Genomic DNA, 15,503 nt, shown 5'->3' with positions numbered 1-15,503 from the left:
GCAGATGCTTCAGAGAAGCCACGACATAGTAGTGAGACCCCCTGTCCTCAAACCTGATGACGGACAGATGGCTAAACACCTTGAGCCTCTGCCCTTGGAGATAGACATGCAACATGTATGTCATCTCTCAGGGTAGGTACTAAGGGTTTGCTCCTGGCCTGGCATTGGGGATGTTTGAGTGGTTTTAGTTTTTCTTTTAAAACAAGGCCGCATGTTGTCCAGGCTAGCGTTGAACTCTTGATCCTTCACTTGTACCTCTCAAGTGTTGGGATTATAGGCATGCGTGCCTGCACCCAGAGAGCCAGTGTTCTGACAGGCCTGGTAGGCTTTGAGGAGTAGGTCAATAGATAGGCAGCGAGGTCTGGGGATCGCAGACAGACTGCATGGAACCTAGCTCACGAGTACAACAGAACCAGAGTTGAATCAGGTATAGGTTCAAAGACTCAGAAAGGGACCGGAGATCTGGAACCCTGTTACAAGGTGGCTGTGTACTGAGTGCCTCCTCTAATCCCAGGGTTGAAATAAGACAAGCAGGGTGGGGCCCCAGCCACCAACAAAGGACCTAGCAACGTGGAGAAGGATAACTAAGGATCCAGCCCTGACTGGTTAGCAGTGGAGGAAGAGCATGCCTGAAGGACACTTGGGCTGTGGGCGGCAGGCCTATACCCCTCTGCCCTTCAGACACAGCCACCTGGATCATTCCTTCTGACTGACCGTCCGGCTAAGGATTCCTGCTGCCAGGCCCCAGGAGAGTCGGGAGGCATTCACAGCAGGGAGCTGGGAAGTGGGGTGGCTCACACTTATTGGGGCACTGATGGCTTTGAGGACGGAGGCAGTCTCTGTGAAATGCATGGAGAAGCACCCAGAAGAATCTCACAGAGCCAGAGCCAGCTAAAGAGTGCCTGTGTGCGACCCTGAGCACCCGGTGTCTGGGAAACTGAGAGGGGCTCCTGGGGCAGTCATGAGCGTCCTGAGCAGGATTACAGAGGAGTACAACACACAGCAGGAATTGTGTCCGCCTGACCGCTTGGGGTCAGCTTTGCAGCAGGAAGTCCAGTGAGAGGCTGAGGAGTTGTTGAGGGAAACCCAGGGTTTCTAGCACTAAGCATGTCCTTGACCCCAACGGCACCAAGGCTGAAGTCCACAACCTAAGAGAACTTTCCCTGTTCTGAGCCCCACATGGAGGCTGACAAAGATGGGCCAGGGTGTGAGGTGACCACGTGGGTTAGTTTCAGTGAATGAAATCCCAACAGAAGGGGCTTGGGTAAAATCTAACCCACTATAGTAGTTGAGGTGGCGAGTAGGGAGGAGAGTCAGGGAATGGCCTCCAGGAGGGGGCTGGCCCCTAGAAAGCCACAGTCCAGCCTTATCATTCTCCCATGAACCCACAGGCCTCACCTTCCCCAGTCTTGGAAGTGTTGATGTCCGAGTCGTCTCGTGTGCCATTCTGGGCCTCCAAGTAGGTGGCAGGGACCCAACCTTGCTCTTCAGATGTGCTCACAAACCACCAGCCTGCAAATGGGACAAGAGAAAAGAGGCTGTGAATGCCTGTAGGATGGTGGAGGCAGGCTGGGGCCAGGACAGGGACGGCAGGAGTGGCCAGAGGACAAGGCACAACCTGGGCGTCTGGGGGACACACTGAGCGATTCCGGCAGAAAAGACAAATAATCTTCCAGAGAAGAGAGCGAGGGACCCCTCCCCCACAGTCATGCACATTTGCATACATGAAGCGCAGTGGAAACAGTGGTACCCCGCCCCAGCGTGGGAGGTGAGGAGAGTTCTGTCTGAGCACCAGGCACCTGCCATCTTTCTTCTCAGCCTCGCCGCAGTCTGGCAGCCTCTGGCTTTGAAAGGCATGGCTGCCTCCCAGAGACTGACAGTCAGCGGTTTCTTTTCCCTAGCACAGGTCAGCAATGCTCCTGCTTCAGCTGTTCACAGCTGCCCTTGAAGCGTGCGCTGACACTGCAATCACAGTAAGTGTGAGGCGAACGGCCTCCTCACGTGACCTCAGACAGTTTGGTCACGTGACAAAAGCTCATTCATAGCTCTTGTCCATTCTTGTTGTCTGCTCCCTCATTCAAGCATCAGTTACAGAATAAAATATCTGAACCCCAGGTCTTGGGACCCCTGGCTGTCTTCAGACGACCCTCACTTGTCCCCTCCCCTCTCTCCTTTGTCCTCCACATAATCTGGTCTCAGGGTTCCTTTCTGTTCAAGGCAGATCTCTGGGTCCCCTTCAGAGTCTCCAAGGTTTCTTTTGAGCAAGTGGCAGCCCAAGAAGACACGGGAGGTTCTCCTGGTCACCCCTAAGCTGGGCTTGGCCTGGGAAGATGGAGGAGATGCTTCACGGGCAATACGAAAACAACAGAGAGAAGAAACCCAGTAGCTCACCACAGCCGGGCAGCCCTTAGAACAAAAGTCATTCCCTAGGTCTTAAATTAGGCCCTCTCTGTCCTTACAACAGGCTAGAGTTTCCAAAGTCTGTGGACAGCCATCCCCTTCCTTGTAGAAGGCTCCACAGTCCGCTGCATGATGTTTTGCAAAGCCCACTGAGGCCCTGGCCTGTATGCCTCAGAGGTCTCCGTTGGGTCATTGACCCTCTGGGGTCTCTGTTTCCTCTGTTGCTGATAGCTGGGTCAGTTCTCTAGCTCAAATCCCGTGACCCAGGGCCCATGCCGGTTGCCCGGCATAGGCCACAGTGTTCATTTCTTTCAGGGGTGAAAGAGAGGCTTGCAGGAGCCTCCTTCCCCATGGTGCAGAGCAACTAGACAGCGTTGACTAGAACCTGAGTATTAGGCCTGCTCTTTGAGCTATGCTGTGATGGCACGACCAGGCCACACACACAGGCAACCGCCATGGGGACTTCTATGCCTTCTCAGAGGCCCAAAGGCTTCCTGCATCAGGCCCGTCACTGGGCCAGAAAGGTCAGTTAGGCATGAGCTATAAGAAGATGTGCCTCTGGGTTAAGGGTGAAGGGAGATTTGACTTCTTAGGAGAGAACAGTTGAGGACACTGAGCAATTTAGGACAGGGAGGTGCTGGTACCCACCCATGGGAACAGGGTGGTAGTCAGGCAGGCCAGAGGCTAGAAATACTCTACTGATACCCACTAGCACTCCAGTCTCTGGGCTGTCGGCGGCTTTCAGGGCACCAGACAACCAGACTCACTAAGCTTCTGGGGTAAGAGAATGGTCCCAGGTGGCTCACGTCCTGGTACTGGCAGACAGAATGTGTTCAGCACCATCAAAAACTAGAGACTGACTGGGAGGTAGACGCTCACTTGGAGGCCAAGGTCAGGCTGGGGATGCTGAGTGTGTGGGCCGCTACTCATCCTCTGCCTTTGCTCCAATGCTCTGACGTTTGTGTAGTAAACGCTGTCAGTGTCTGGAGAAGCCAGAGAGGATTAGCATGCATGGATATGACGAGGGCTTCACTGACCACCTCTCCTGAACCTGGAAGGCTTGAGCACCACACGCTGGCCCGTAAACACCAGGCTGTCTTCATTTTGATGTCCAAAGAGGTTTCTCTGTCTACTCTTTGCTGAGACAGACTAGCAGGTGTTGAAGGGCTCATTGCTCACTCATGGAGAGGAGCAAGGAGCTGTGGAGATAGCAAGATGACCAGCTGCTCCTTGACCTAGGCTTGAAATGGAAGCCTATTCCCTCCTATTCAGGTGGATACAACAGGACACAGGCTTGAGTATCAATCAATCCGGCTTACCAGAGGGACCCACAAGAACAGGGGGTATCGCCAACTTGGGGGCACTTTAAGAGGCTCCTGAAAGCCAAAGCTCATACCTATATCTGCAGCAACTCCACAAGGTCCCAGGGAGGAAGGCGGGTGACTTGATGGTCTAATGGAGGTTGGGGAGTTGTCTTCCAGGAATGGGGCTCCAAAGTCATCCTGGGCAGGAGCTAAGGAAGCTTGCCCCTTTATAGGCAGAGGCCTTGTGAAGGATGCCAAAGATAGTGTTTCTTCTGTCTATGAGGCCCAGAACGACTTTCTCAGGGGGATTTTCCTCATCAGCTCTATCTAGTCAGTCCTGTCTGAACTTCTAGGAGGCAGGTCTCTAAGTCTACCAGATTCTTGTCCCAACCCTCTCCTTCTCACGTACACCTTTCTCCTTGTCTCAAAGGGCTATGACCCCAGGAATCAGGGCCCTTCTCCCTTGGAGGCCTGTGTCCTCTCCCCTAATTTCCCTCAAGGGCACTTTGTACATGCTGCTGCTTCCCTTCCTGTGGAACTAGGGATATATAGAAGGAGGAAGCCCCTGAGCCCACGGCAGGCCCGTTGTCTGGCATACTTCTGCTTCACAGACTTTGGTACTAGGAGCGGGGACTGGGCAGAGACCTGCTAAGAGGTTGAATGGCAGTGACATCCAGTGGGCAGAGCACCATCAGTAAGTTCCTGTATACCTCACGCTGTCTCCAGAACAGGACATGCGAGGCCGGGTGTGGTGGCACACGCCTTGAATCCTAGCACTTAGGAAGCAGAGGCAGGTGCATCTCTGTGAGTTTGAGGCCAACCTGGTCTATAGAGCAAGGTCCAAGACAACCAGGGCACACAGAAATCTGAGGTGTCTGGCCACACCTGAGTATGTCTACTCTCCTGGACATCAACTTAGAACTTCGTTCTCTTGCGGGACCTGGGGCTGAGACAGTCATCATCCTTAGAGTCTAGTATCCGTCTAGGAACACTAGCCTAAGCTACTCCACCCCAACACTTGCAGGACTTATTGGGCTGGGTATCTTCCAGGCCTCACTGGTGCCTGGTAATAGGACGGCTGTAGAGAAAAGCCTGCCGCTGGCTCAGCGATGGGCACCTCCACCAAGCCACGATGGGGGGCCACGATGGAACACTGCCTAGGTGTGCACGGGTGAACCTGGCAGAGGTGTCTACCTGGCTCCCTCAAACTCCCTGGGCTCGCTCACACCCATGGTGGCAGCAGGCCTTTGCTAGAGGCCACTGACATCAGTTGCTGTAACTGAGGCTCCTGACCCAAGTCACTGCTGTTCTACTGAGGGACGAATAGGACCCAGACCTCTGAGCATGGCCAACGGTCACCCAGTTTCTAAATACATTGCATTGCGTGTACTTTTCTATCAGCGTGTGCATGTATGTGTATGTACATGTGCATGGACGAGGATATACTGAGTAGGGGAAGGGGTGGTTATGCAGGTGTGGGTACCCATCTAGGTGTGAGTGGGTACGTGCACATATGAGAAAAGAGCTAGGTCTGCATCTGCATGCATTACACAATTACAGCCACACAGTAAGAACATTCAACTCCTGATATAGGTCACTTTATTTACTTAATTCTGGGAAATGATGTCATTGTCATTAAGTTTCCCACTTTAGAGATGCGGAAAGGCTTAAAACCTAGAAAGTTCAGCTAGAATTCTGAGTCTTAGCCACTCTGGATGGTACAGGTGGCACACTGGCTCCCTGACACACTGGAGCCCTCAAGCCTGTCACTTATGTTATCTGGGCTTCATAAAGCCTAGCGGTGCGACCACGGACAAGCTACTAACCCTTTCTGAGTCTGTCTCCCTCCTGATATTAGAGAAACAAATGGGGCCCATCTGCCAAGGATGAAGAGGAGAATCAGAGACCTTCTGGCGGCTGGTGAGCCCCAGAGCGGTGGGGCTGCTAATCACTAAGTGTCCACACCCTATGGATGGCTGGAGGTAATGAGTTTTCCATACAAGCAGGATAGCTATGCCACCTAGAGGGCCCATTGGGTAGGTGAGGGGCTCCCACTCTTTGTATCTGGATGGACAAGGGCATTTCAGAGAAGCCTTAGAGAGCACCCTGTGGGTTTGTGACCTGTAAGGTGTTGTCCAGGCAGAGCCCCAGGCTGGAGAGTCTCCCAGAAGAACAGACTCCCGCGGCTACCCTCCCTCCTCCTCCTTCCCCAGGGTCTCCCCAGGAATCCAAGGCTGGTGGGGTCAAGAACCTCCCTCTTTATCTTGGTCTAAGTGCGAAGGAGCTAGAGAGAGAGAGAGAACTGAGAGCTGTGCCTAACATGGTCACCTATGGGTGTGGATGTGGAAGCCACAGGCCAGGTCCAGCCCCAGGAAGGAACTGCTCAGGCTCCAGAGCCAGATGCCCCCATCTCAGGCCACAGGTATCGCTCGTGACCATTTGGTTGCTCACTAAGAGTCTACCTTTCTGGCCAGGTTCTGGGAATGAATTTTGAATCTTCTACATGGAGGCGAGGTGGGGCAGGGCGGGGCGGGGCAGGGCAGGGAGAGAGAGAGGGAGAGAGATGGAGGGAGAGAGACAGACAGACAGGAAGAGAGAGGGAGAGGCAGAGAGACAGACAGGAGGGAGAGAGACAGACAGGAAAGAGAGAGAGAGAGACAGAGGGAGAGAGAGGGGAAGAGAAAGGGAGAAACCAACAGTGAGAGACAGAGAAAGGAAGAGATAGAGATAGAGGGAGAGAGCTGGAGGGAGAGACAGAGAGGCAGACAGACAGGAAGAGAGAGGGAGAGACAGAGAGAAAGACAGGGGAGAGAGAGAGAGACAGACAGGAAGAGAGAAGGAGACTCAGAGAGAAAGGGAGAGAGACAGAGAGAGGGAGAGACAGCAAGATGGGCTGGGGGAGGGGAGAGAGACAGATAGGAAGAGAGAGGGAAAGACAGAGAGAGGGAGAGAGACAAAGACACGGGGCTGGGGGGGTAGAGACAGAGAGAGAGAGAGACAGAGACAGAGAGAGACAAAGAGAGAGAGACAGACATAGGAAGGGGAGTGGCTGGACAGCAGCTGGGGCTGAGCCTCTTCAGGAGGGGCTGAGCATGGCTGGGGGTTGGCAGGAAGTGATGGGCACCCCCAGGCCACTGCTGTCCCCAGGGTGACCAGGCCACAATGGCCTCCTTAAGTAGGGAGGATAATGAGCTCATTAGTGTTAGAGTGAGGCCAGCTGTACACAATTAGGATGTTAATAAAGTCCTGTGAGGTCACAGCTCAGCCTAGGACAAAGCGGATGGTGGGGGAGGGGCCCTACTCCTTCCTCCCCTTCTGAAATCCTCCCAGCCCTTCCAGATGCTGACATGTGTCTTCTTGAGGCCCCCACTCTCCCCACTCTCCTGCCTCTGCTTACCCTGGAACTGGGCCGAGTTTGGAACCTGGTTCATCACTTCCTAACTGGGCCACGGGCCCTCTGGGAGCACGCTGGCATACCAGGATATTAATAACTATCTATGGTGGATAGATACCTCTATCAGGGACACGGGATTGTCAATCACCTGGGATTTTTACTGAGCTCCCGGTACGGGCCAGGCACTGTTCCAGTGAAAGGAAAGCTGCCCCCCAGAACACACTGGAGGCTCTCCTCCCCAGCAAGGCCCCCCAGGCAGGGCACACAGCTGTGAGGCCAGCGGGAGAGGCCTGTTCTCCCAGCTCTGGTCCTGGTGTCAGTCCCTTGGCCCAAATCCAGGATTTTGAGAATTTGAGAAACCTAGCACCCTTAGGTGAGTTCCAGGCCTTACTTTTGTACCTTATACAGCATCCCAACTCCTGCCCACATGAGCTGGCCTAGTCACGGCAGAGCGAGTTCATGTGTGGCTCTACCTCTGACCCAGGCTTCCTAAGGCTCCCATACCCAGGTGACAAAGGGTGTCATGGGCCCAGGTACTAATGAAACTGTAGACATTTTGGGTCTTGATGGTTTGGATTTGGGGGAGCCAGAAACCCATCCTATTAGAATCCTCAAGCAGCACCCTAACTTACTGCCACAAACGCCCCGACTCTGCGGCAGGTCTTCCCCTCTCTAGAAGTGTGATGTGTGACGTGTGATGTCACCCCTCTTTTTTCCTTGGAGGAGGCTTGGAGAAGGCAGGAGAGTTAGGATTAGTGAGCATCCAATGAGAAGAACTGCCCAGGCATAAGTCACAGGGCACCTGGCCATGGCCGAGCCCTAAGGCTGTGGCCTCTGCCTCGTTTCCTTCCCATTTCCTTGCAGCAGATCCAGGGCTTCTCTCTAGAGGGACCAGAGGCACAGGAAATGCAGCCCCACTCATACATGCTGTGCCTTTAAGAACAGCGAAAGGCTAGCATCCCTGGGCCAGGCCTCCCCTGGTCAGAAGGCTCTGTCACAGCATCCTCCTGCCAAGGCACACTCCAGTTCTCAGCATGTGGCCTCCACTGTCCAAAGAAAACAGGAGAGACTTTGGAGCTGGTCAAGGGCTCCCCAGTCCCTCCTGTGTACGCCCGCACAGTGCCTGCCCTCCTGACCTACCCACCTAGTCCTGCCCCTGGCACTCGTCCTATTTTGTTGTCCAAGGCCCTCTCCCTCTCCCCATATGGGGCCTTGAGGCCGTAGGGTCCAGAGCCTTCCCAGGGTGCCTGAATTCCAAGACTGTGAGCACACACTGCCTACATCACCATCTGGAAGGCTCCATGGAGTCCACAGCATGGAGACAGAGGCTGGGCTGCTGCCATCTCTCCATCCCGCCTCGCTGTGCAGCCCACCTCACTAGATCAACCCACACCTAGGCTGGGGTCCGTCGAGCCCACAGGGCTCTGATGGAGTCCGGCAGTGTTGTGGGCAAGGCACTGAGAAGGTGGTTCATCTCAGCAGCATTTGCAGGCAGAGAGGAGTACAGAACAGGGGTAGAGACAGGTTTAATCAAGGGCTCTCCAACCATATGCTGTCTGGGATCAAATCCCAGCCCTGCACTTCCTAACTAATGAAATGTGGCAATTTCCTCATCTGTAAGGTAGCCCTAGACAGCACAGTATACACATAAGAATAAGATATCCCTCTTTATCCTAATAATTTAATATATATAGTAATACAATCTAATTATATGTTATATAAAAAGATTCAAAATAACACCTGATTTCTAATGACTTGCCAAGAGCTAGCTTCCCATGTTTTAAGAGCAAGCCATGGAGAAGAAATGGAGACCTCAAGGCTGGGCAGAAGGATCTTAAGTGCTCGGGGTGTGTGTGTGTATGTATGTATGTGTGTGTGTGTGTGTGTGTGTGCGTGTCTGTGTGAGACTGAGAATTAATCTTGGTAACATTGTTGTTTGACTTTGATCTGGGAAGGTCTCCACTGAAAATATGTGGGACTGATACATTGGGCATGGTGGTGCACGCCTGTAACCTAGCAATGAAAGGCAGAGAAAGGAGGATCACAAGTTCAAGGTCATCCTTTGTTGTGTAGTGAGTTTGAGGCCAGCCTTGGCTGCATGGGACCCTGGGAAGGAAGAAAGGGGGAGAGAGAAAAAGGAAAGGAGACAGGAGTAAAAAAAAAATGTTTATCTGGCAGTATTTGGGCAGGGAGAGGTGGTGGTGAGGAATGGAGAGTAAAAGACATCGTCACTGGGATGTGCAGGACAGCAGGACACAGCCACACACCGGGAGAGCTGTAGAATGAGGCAGCTTGGCTGAGTGCCACAGGAAGGCCCAGGCAGTTCCTGCCGCGTGTGCTAGTGGCTAATGCAGGGCTTGTTGAAGAAACCGGAGATGACCAATGATCAGATCCAGAGTGCGGGGAGAGTCCCCAGAGGTGCTAACTAGGCACTGGATGGAGCTTTACGAACTAACCTAACTATGTTGGACAGAAAGGTCGGGGCTTCTGAGAGCCAAGTCACCTGCTAACCTGGTTGGCTGGGACTTGCCAAAGCCCAGACTTCTGGGCCCTTGAATCTGTGTGATTTCCCCCAGTCTCTGGGGCTGCAGTGCTGCGGGAGTCCCACGTCTACAGAAGGCTGATAGAAGCCTGTCCTGCTAGATGTTTTAATCAGGGCAAGGTGAGGACACACATGCTGTGTTGGTGGCACTATCTCATTTAGAAGAGGCTGTGCCAGGACCAGAAGTCAGCAGGGAGGGGTCTAAACAGATGGTAGTGACGGTCAGAATCTAACAAGATGCAAAGAATCAAATGGAGAGATGAAAAGGCACAGCTAAACACAGGAACCTTAGAGTATCTTCCATTTGCTCTTTGGACTGGATGGAGGATGTTGGCTTGGAGATGCGGCTCCGCAGTTAGGGATATACACTGCTCTTGCAGAGGACGTGAGTTCTTAGCACCCAAGTTAGGCAGCCTAGAACTGTCTGTCACTCCATTCCAGGGGATCTAATGCTTCCGGCCTGTAGGTATCTGCACATAAGTACATATACCCCTACACAGAACCCCACCCACCCACATAGTTAAAAATACATATCTTGTTATAGCAAGGGCTGAGGATATAGTTAAGTTCGGTAGAATGCTCGCATAGTGTTCACGAAGCCCTTGGTTCAATCCCCAGCACTGCACAAAGCAGGTCTAGAAGAACACGCCTGTGATCCCAGCACCCAGAGGTAGAGAGGATCAGAAGGCCAGGCTCATCCTTGGCTACAGGGAGAGTTTCAGGCCACCCTATCATCTATGAGACTCCATCTCAAAAGACCAAAACCTAACCAAACCAACAACAAAATCTCAGGTGGAAATTGGGAATATCCTGGGCAAAGGAGAGCATTGGATCGGCAACAGGAGGGAGAGAGGGGGCTAGCTCCCAACCTGCAATCCCAGGCTGCCCTAGGAATGTGACACGCATGCTGCACAGCTAAGTGGCTGCAGTAGAACAAGCACCAGGTCTGGGTGGTGGCACACAACTTCCCTCCAGCTCTCCTTCAAAGCTCTCCAGACAGCCATCCCTTCCACAGACGCCCAGCTCGAACTGCTCTTCCGTCCTGAGGAAGATCCAACGCCAGTTTCCGGGCTTATGAGGCAAGCACGTCTACCTGCTGAGGAGATGCACCTCACCAGCCCTGATGTTTCTATACCTCACCCCGCAAACTCTGTCTCACAGATGAGACCTGCCCGTTTACTGATTCTTCTCCATGCCGCTGCTGCCTTCAAGCAAGCCAGTCTCAAAATATTCAAAGGTGTGGCTTTTATCTCATCAGCCCCATCTCTAAGCTACATCTCCTCTAGGCCGCGTAACAAAGTGAGGCAGGCACACCCAGACTGAAGAGGCTTTCCAGTACAAGATCTGTACCAGAGGGAGAGTTTGTCAAGTAATAGTGACTTAGGATCAGCATATCTTAAACATCAGACATCCCCACACAACACCCTATCTTTACCATATTCCATAACTAGGTATTCTATATGCAAAGATCACCTAATGTGCCACCTAAAGATGGGGACAAGTTCTGAAAAATGTATTAAGACTTCACTGTTGTATGAACAGCATAGAATGTACTAAGAACACACACCTAAGTGGTCTCACTCAGTTACCTGAAGGGATCTTGTGATATAATCAAGAAATGCCACAAATGTAAAATGTATGAGACCAGTAACAACACAACATAGCAGACAGCGTTAGAGTTTTTGTAACTATATAAATAGGAGTACATACTAAAACAATGTCAAAAACTGCAGTACAGTAAATATATGTTAGTAACATAGTTAACTCATCAGTTACTATGATGGGTACCACAACCTAAATGGTTGAGCCAGGCATGGTGGCACACACTTTTAGTTCCTGTGCTGGAAGGTTAGAGGCAGGCAGATCTCTGTGAGTTCAAGGACATAGTGAGACCCTGTTCTGAACAAACAACACAAACAATGAGTAAACATTACATGGCCCAGGCTGTCCTTGAACTTATGATCCCCTGCCTCTGCCTACTGAATATACAGATTATAGCAGGACAGATTTATTTACAACAGCATTATCGACATAAGTTACGTTTTCCACTAGGACCTTACGACAGCTCCACCACCACCAGGTGATAGGAATTCTTCAGTTCCGTTCTAACCTTATGTATGGGGTCACCACAGTACCCAGTTCATCACTAACTGAGCGGCAGCTCTATGGCCGTATTTAACGTGATGCATTTATTCTTTTATTTCCAGTAAACAAACAGCTAAGGCAGCCAGCTACAACCAGGGGGAACTGAGGCTGAGAGAGTTGGAGCTTACTACAACCGAAGAGGCTAGCTGTATCCTGTTCCCTCTGTTACTGAGGAGATCTGAAGGGAAAGCCAGTCATTGTGGAACATCAAACCAAGACAACATCAAGGAGTGAACCATGCCCACAGTGTGAAATACACAGGCTGCATAGAGCTTTCCTCTCCTGCCAAAGCCCCTGCTTGCTTGTGACCATGCTTGGGTGGATGAAGGTCTCAGGGGACTCACCTCCTATCAGAAGTGACACCTGTTTGCCAACACAGCTGGAGGAAGAGGCCAAAGGAGGAGGCCTTGTGTGTAGGAAGGGGAATCTGAAATCCCACAGCTTGCCAGGGTTGTGGGGTGAGGGGAAAACAAACAGGGAGACACCTCGAAATAGCAGAGCGCCTTGCAGTGGGACTGGCTTCGCTTTGGCAGTGTGGAGCTAAGGCTGTGGACCACCCTGTGGTGGCCAATTTTGGGGGGGTAGGAGGCAGTGCTGGGGCAGGGGTGTCCCAGGATCTCATGAGGGATCCATGGCTGGTCTAGTCCCCAGACTGTTTTATTTTTGTCTGCTTGTTAGTTTTTTTCTTTTCTTCTTTTCTTTTCTTTTCTTTTCTTTTCTTTTCTCTTTTCTTTCCTTTCCCTTTCTTTCTTTTCTTTTTTCTTTCTTTTTTCTTTCTTTCTTTCTTTTTCTTTCTTTCTTTTTTTTTTTTGTGATTTTGTGTGTGTCTTGTGCATACAGGTGCCTTTGGAGGCCAGAAGGTGTCCCATGCCCTGGAACTGGGTTATAAGTGGTTGCAAGCCACTTGGTAGGCACACATGCTGGGAATGGAACCTGGGTCCTCTGGAAAGCAGCCAGTGCTCCTTCTAGTACCTAAGAAGGGCACATGCTGCGTGTGTGTATAACTTCCCTTTTCTCTTTTTGCTAAAACCAGAAGTTTCCTGGCCCTAGAACTGAGCAGGCTTCTCTGAAGAGCTGGAGCCTCCCTCCCAGCTGAGCCCAGCCCTCTCCAATTGGGCAAAGATAAAACGGGGGCAACTGTGACTTTAAAGACCATCTCCATAAACAAAACAAACCCACTCTACAATTTGCTGAGGGCATTCCTCCCAACAAAGCCCTCCTCATTTAATTTCTGGGGAATTTTAAATAGAGGGCTTGCAAAAATTCTGCACCGCCTGACGTCAACGGCTTTCTGACAACGTGGATTCCTCTTCGTGGTATGGGGAGCAGCTGCCACCAATGCCCAGGCTTTTCCAGGCTCCTTTCCCAGTTGGAAATTGGGAGCTGCTGGTGTCACCCTAGTACACTGTGGGGCAGGAGAAGGTGTCCCCCTTGGGGTCCCCCAAGTCCTCAAACAACCCAACAACCCATCAAGCCATCTGAACAACACCTGTACTAGTGTGTGCTTTGCTGACAGCTTAAAACAAATACAAACATGCTTTTCAGAAAGATGTTTCCCCGCGCCACACACTGAATGGAAAACCACAATCCCAAGTAGAAGATAACTGGACAAAAGAAATACGGTAATGCCTTAAGGATCAGCAAGACACTGAGGCGAGTTCAGCAAAACCCTCGACTAGGTCAGACTTTCCTCTTAAACAAGGCTATCAGCCAACATACTGACACTCTAGGAACCCCAGTGACCACATTCTCCTGGACCCGATGTGGAGTGCGAGAAAAGCGAGGAGATAAAGAGCTACTCGGCAGGTGTCCAGCAGCACGCGTGGACAAACCGCTCTCTGGGAAACACTGACCTAGTGCTGAGGCTTAGCATTCCACAGGCCCTGGGCTACACACAGCTCAGCCTTCAGCAGACTTTGAGGTTACCTACAAACTACTTCCTTCTGAAGAATGGGGACAGACCCCTGCCCTCCTTACCCCACAGCTAGCTGCTAAGATAATAGATGAGAGACTTGTCTCAGAAAGTCTCTAGGTTGCTGGAGGTTGGGGGAAATTCGGGAATCCAATAGATCCCTCTGCTCACGGATGTCACATACTGCCAGGGACTCAAAGTTTGCCTACCCCTGCCTGTCAGAGAAAAAGAATAGGAAGTAACTACCGCTTGGCTATTTTCTTTCTCTGTAGCCACATGGGATTCAAATATTATGCCTATTTTATAGACAGAAAGCCTGGAGCAGACAATTAGCTGCATGCTGGTCATGGGCTTTTGCCAGTCACAGACTGGCCTCTTAGTAGCGTGGGAGCTGAGTATGTCATGGTCCCTTGGGGGAAAGGATTTCTGTCTTGTTCTTTTTGGCCCTGTGGGACTCAGAGTTCTCTCTCGTGTTGGTTTCTGTTTCGTCACTGTGTTCAGGCCCGGTCCTTCAAGCCACCCGCTCTGTGAAGTTCTGTCTCCCTCTCCACTGCCACTATGATTTCCTCCCCTCAGCTGCCTGCACCCTGACCTGAGGTTTGAGTTGACCCACGACCCCAGCTGGAGTAAGAGATCTCTGGGGGCAGCATCCTGTTGAGCTTAGCATCTTGTGGCGGCCACGCATGGCTTGGGTGTTTTGGACAGAGAAGGTCGTTAGTAATTGGTTGTTGAGAACACAAGTTTCTTCTTTCTCTGATCTATATAGTCACCCCAATCCTCCCTGTCCAGGCTCAAGATCTCCCACGCTCAGTTCCTGGGGTCCATGTGAGCTAGCACAGGGCTGCTTCTCCTCAGCCTCCCCACCCCCCAACTCTCTAGCCCAGTGCCTTCTGTCCTGCTAGAATGGAGTGCACCTACTCCTTGGTCAATCCTTCTCCTCCAGATCTTCAATGCTGGGAAGTCAGGGACAGCACCTCCTCTCCTTCAGGGAGCTCTGACCCAGGGAACTGAAGCACAGACTATTGTTGTTGGCCGTCTAACTGGCCCAAGCCAGGCAGGAGGCAGACACTCCCATCCATGAGATCTGGAGTCCCTGCAAGCTGGTAGCGAACCCAGATGGAACATTTCTACTTCTCCCCTTAGAAGAATGGAAAATGGAACTTCAGGGAGGTCAGATGGCCACTCACTAGGGAAAAGCCTACTCCCAGGTTAAGGCTCCTAGAGAACCGGGGTAAGGAGGAGGTGCCTGTCTGGGGTACACAGTCTGGCCATAGGCTTCATTGGGACCATATGCACAGGTTCACATACCAGGGTCCACAAAGAAGCCCTCCCTAATGGGGTACACCTTAGAGCTCTCGAGGGGGCTGCCCCAGAGACCTGCTCTCCTACCCCTGGGAATGCAAACAGCTCCTTGCCATTGTGTCTTACCCAGTGCCTGCAAAACCACAGGCTTGGTTTCCTGGGTGCTGCACAGCATACATGAAAGTCAGGACTATGGAACTCCGTGGCCATGGCTGCCTCATCTGCACAGCCGAGGTCACAGTACTACACTGTGCAGGACTGTATGTAGGGGGATAGCCACAGGGAAGGGCAGTCTGCCCCCTGCCTGGCATAAACGTAATCCTAGACCACTCCTGTCACATGCAAAGGCTTCTCATACTCCGTCTCCGGAAAGCAGCAGGCCACTAAACCACCTTGTCCGGGGATGATGATCTTGGAGCCTTGGAGGGGTTTGTAGTAAAAGGCTCTCCGTGCTTCCTGCTCCACCTCATTTGCATGTCTCGGAGCACCATCTTATTTCCTTGG

At 51.9% G+C, this 15,503-nt stretch overlaps 1 protein-coding gene across 9 annotated transcripts in view; it reads right to left on the bottom strand.

Annotated features, from left to right (window-relative positions):
* The window catches only part of Sh3pxd2a (SH3 and PX domains 2A), a 207,992-nt gene that overhangs the window by 23,398 nt on the left and 169,091 nt on the right, over positions 1–15,503 (bottom strand). For all 9 annotated transcript variants that reach the window (XM_052184220.1, XM_052184210.1, XM_052184178.1 and 6 more), the window contains one exon: positions 1,399–1,512. In XM_052184220.1, coding sequence (XP_052040180.1) covers positions 1,399–1,512 — 114 coding nt within the window. The remainder of the gene's footprint in view (positions 1–1,398; positions 1,513–15,503) is intronic.

The sequence above is a fragment of the Apodemus sylvaticus genome, chromosome 1, assembly GCF_947179515.1.
Source record: "Apodemus sylvaticus chromosome 1, mApoSyl1.1, whole genome shotgun sequence".
In the NCBI taxonomy this organism is placed as follows: domain Eukaryota; kingdom Metazoa; phylum Chordata; class Mammalia; order Rodentia; family Muridae; genus Apodemus; species Apodemus sylvaticus.
Note: the sequence above shows the minus strand (reverse complement) of the source record. Positions and strands in the feature narration are given on the sequence as shown.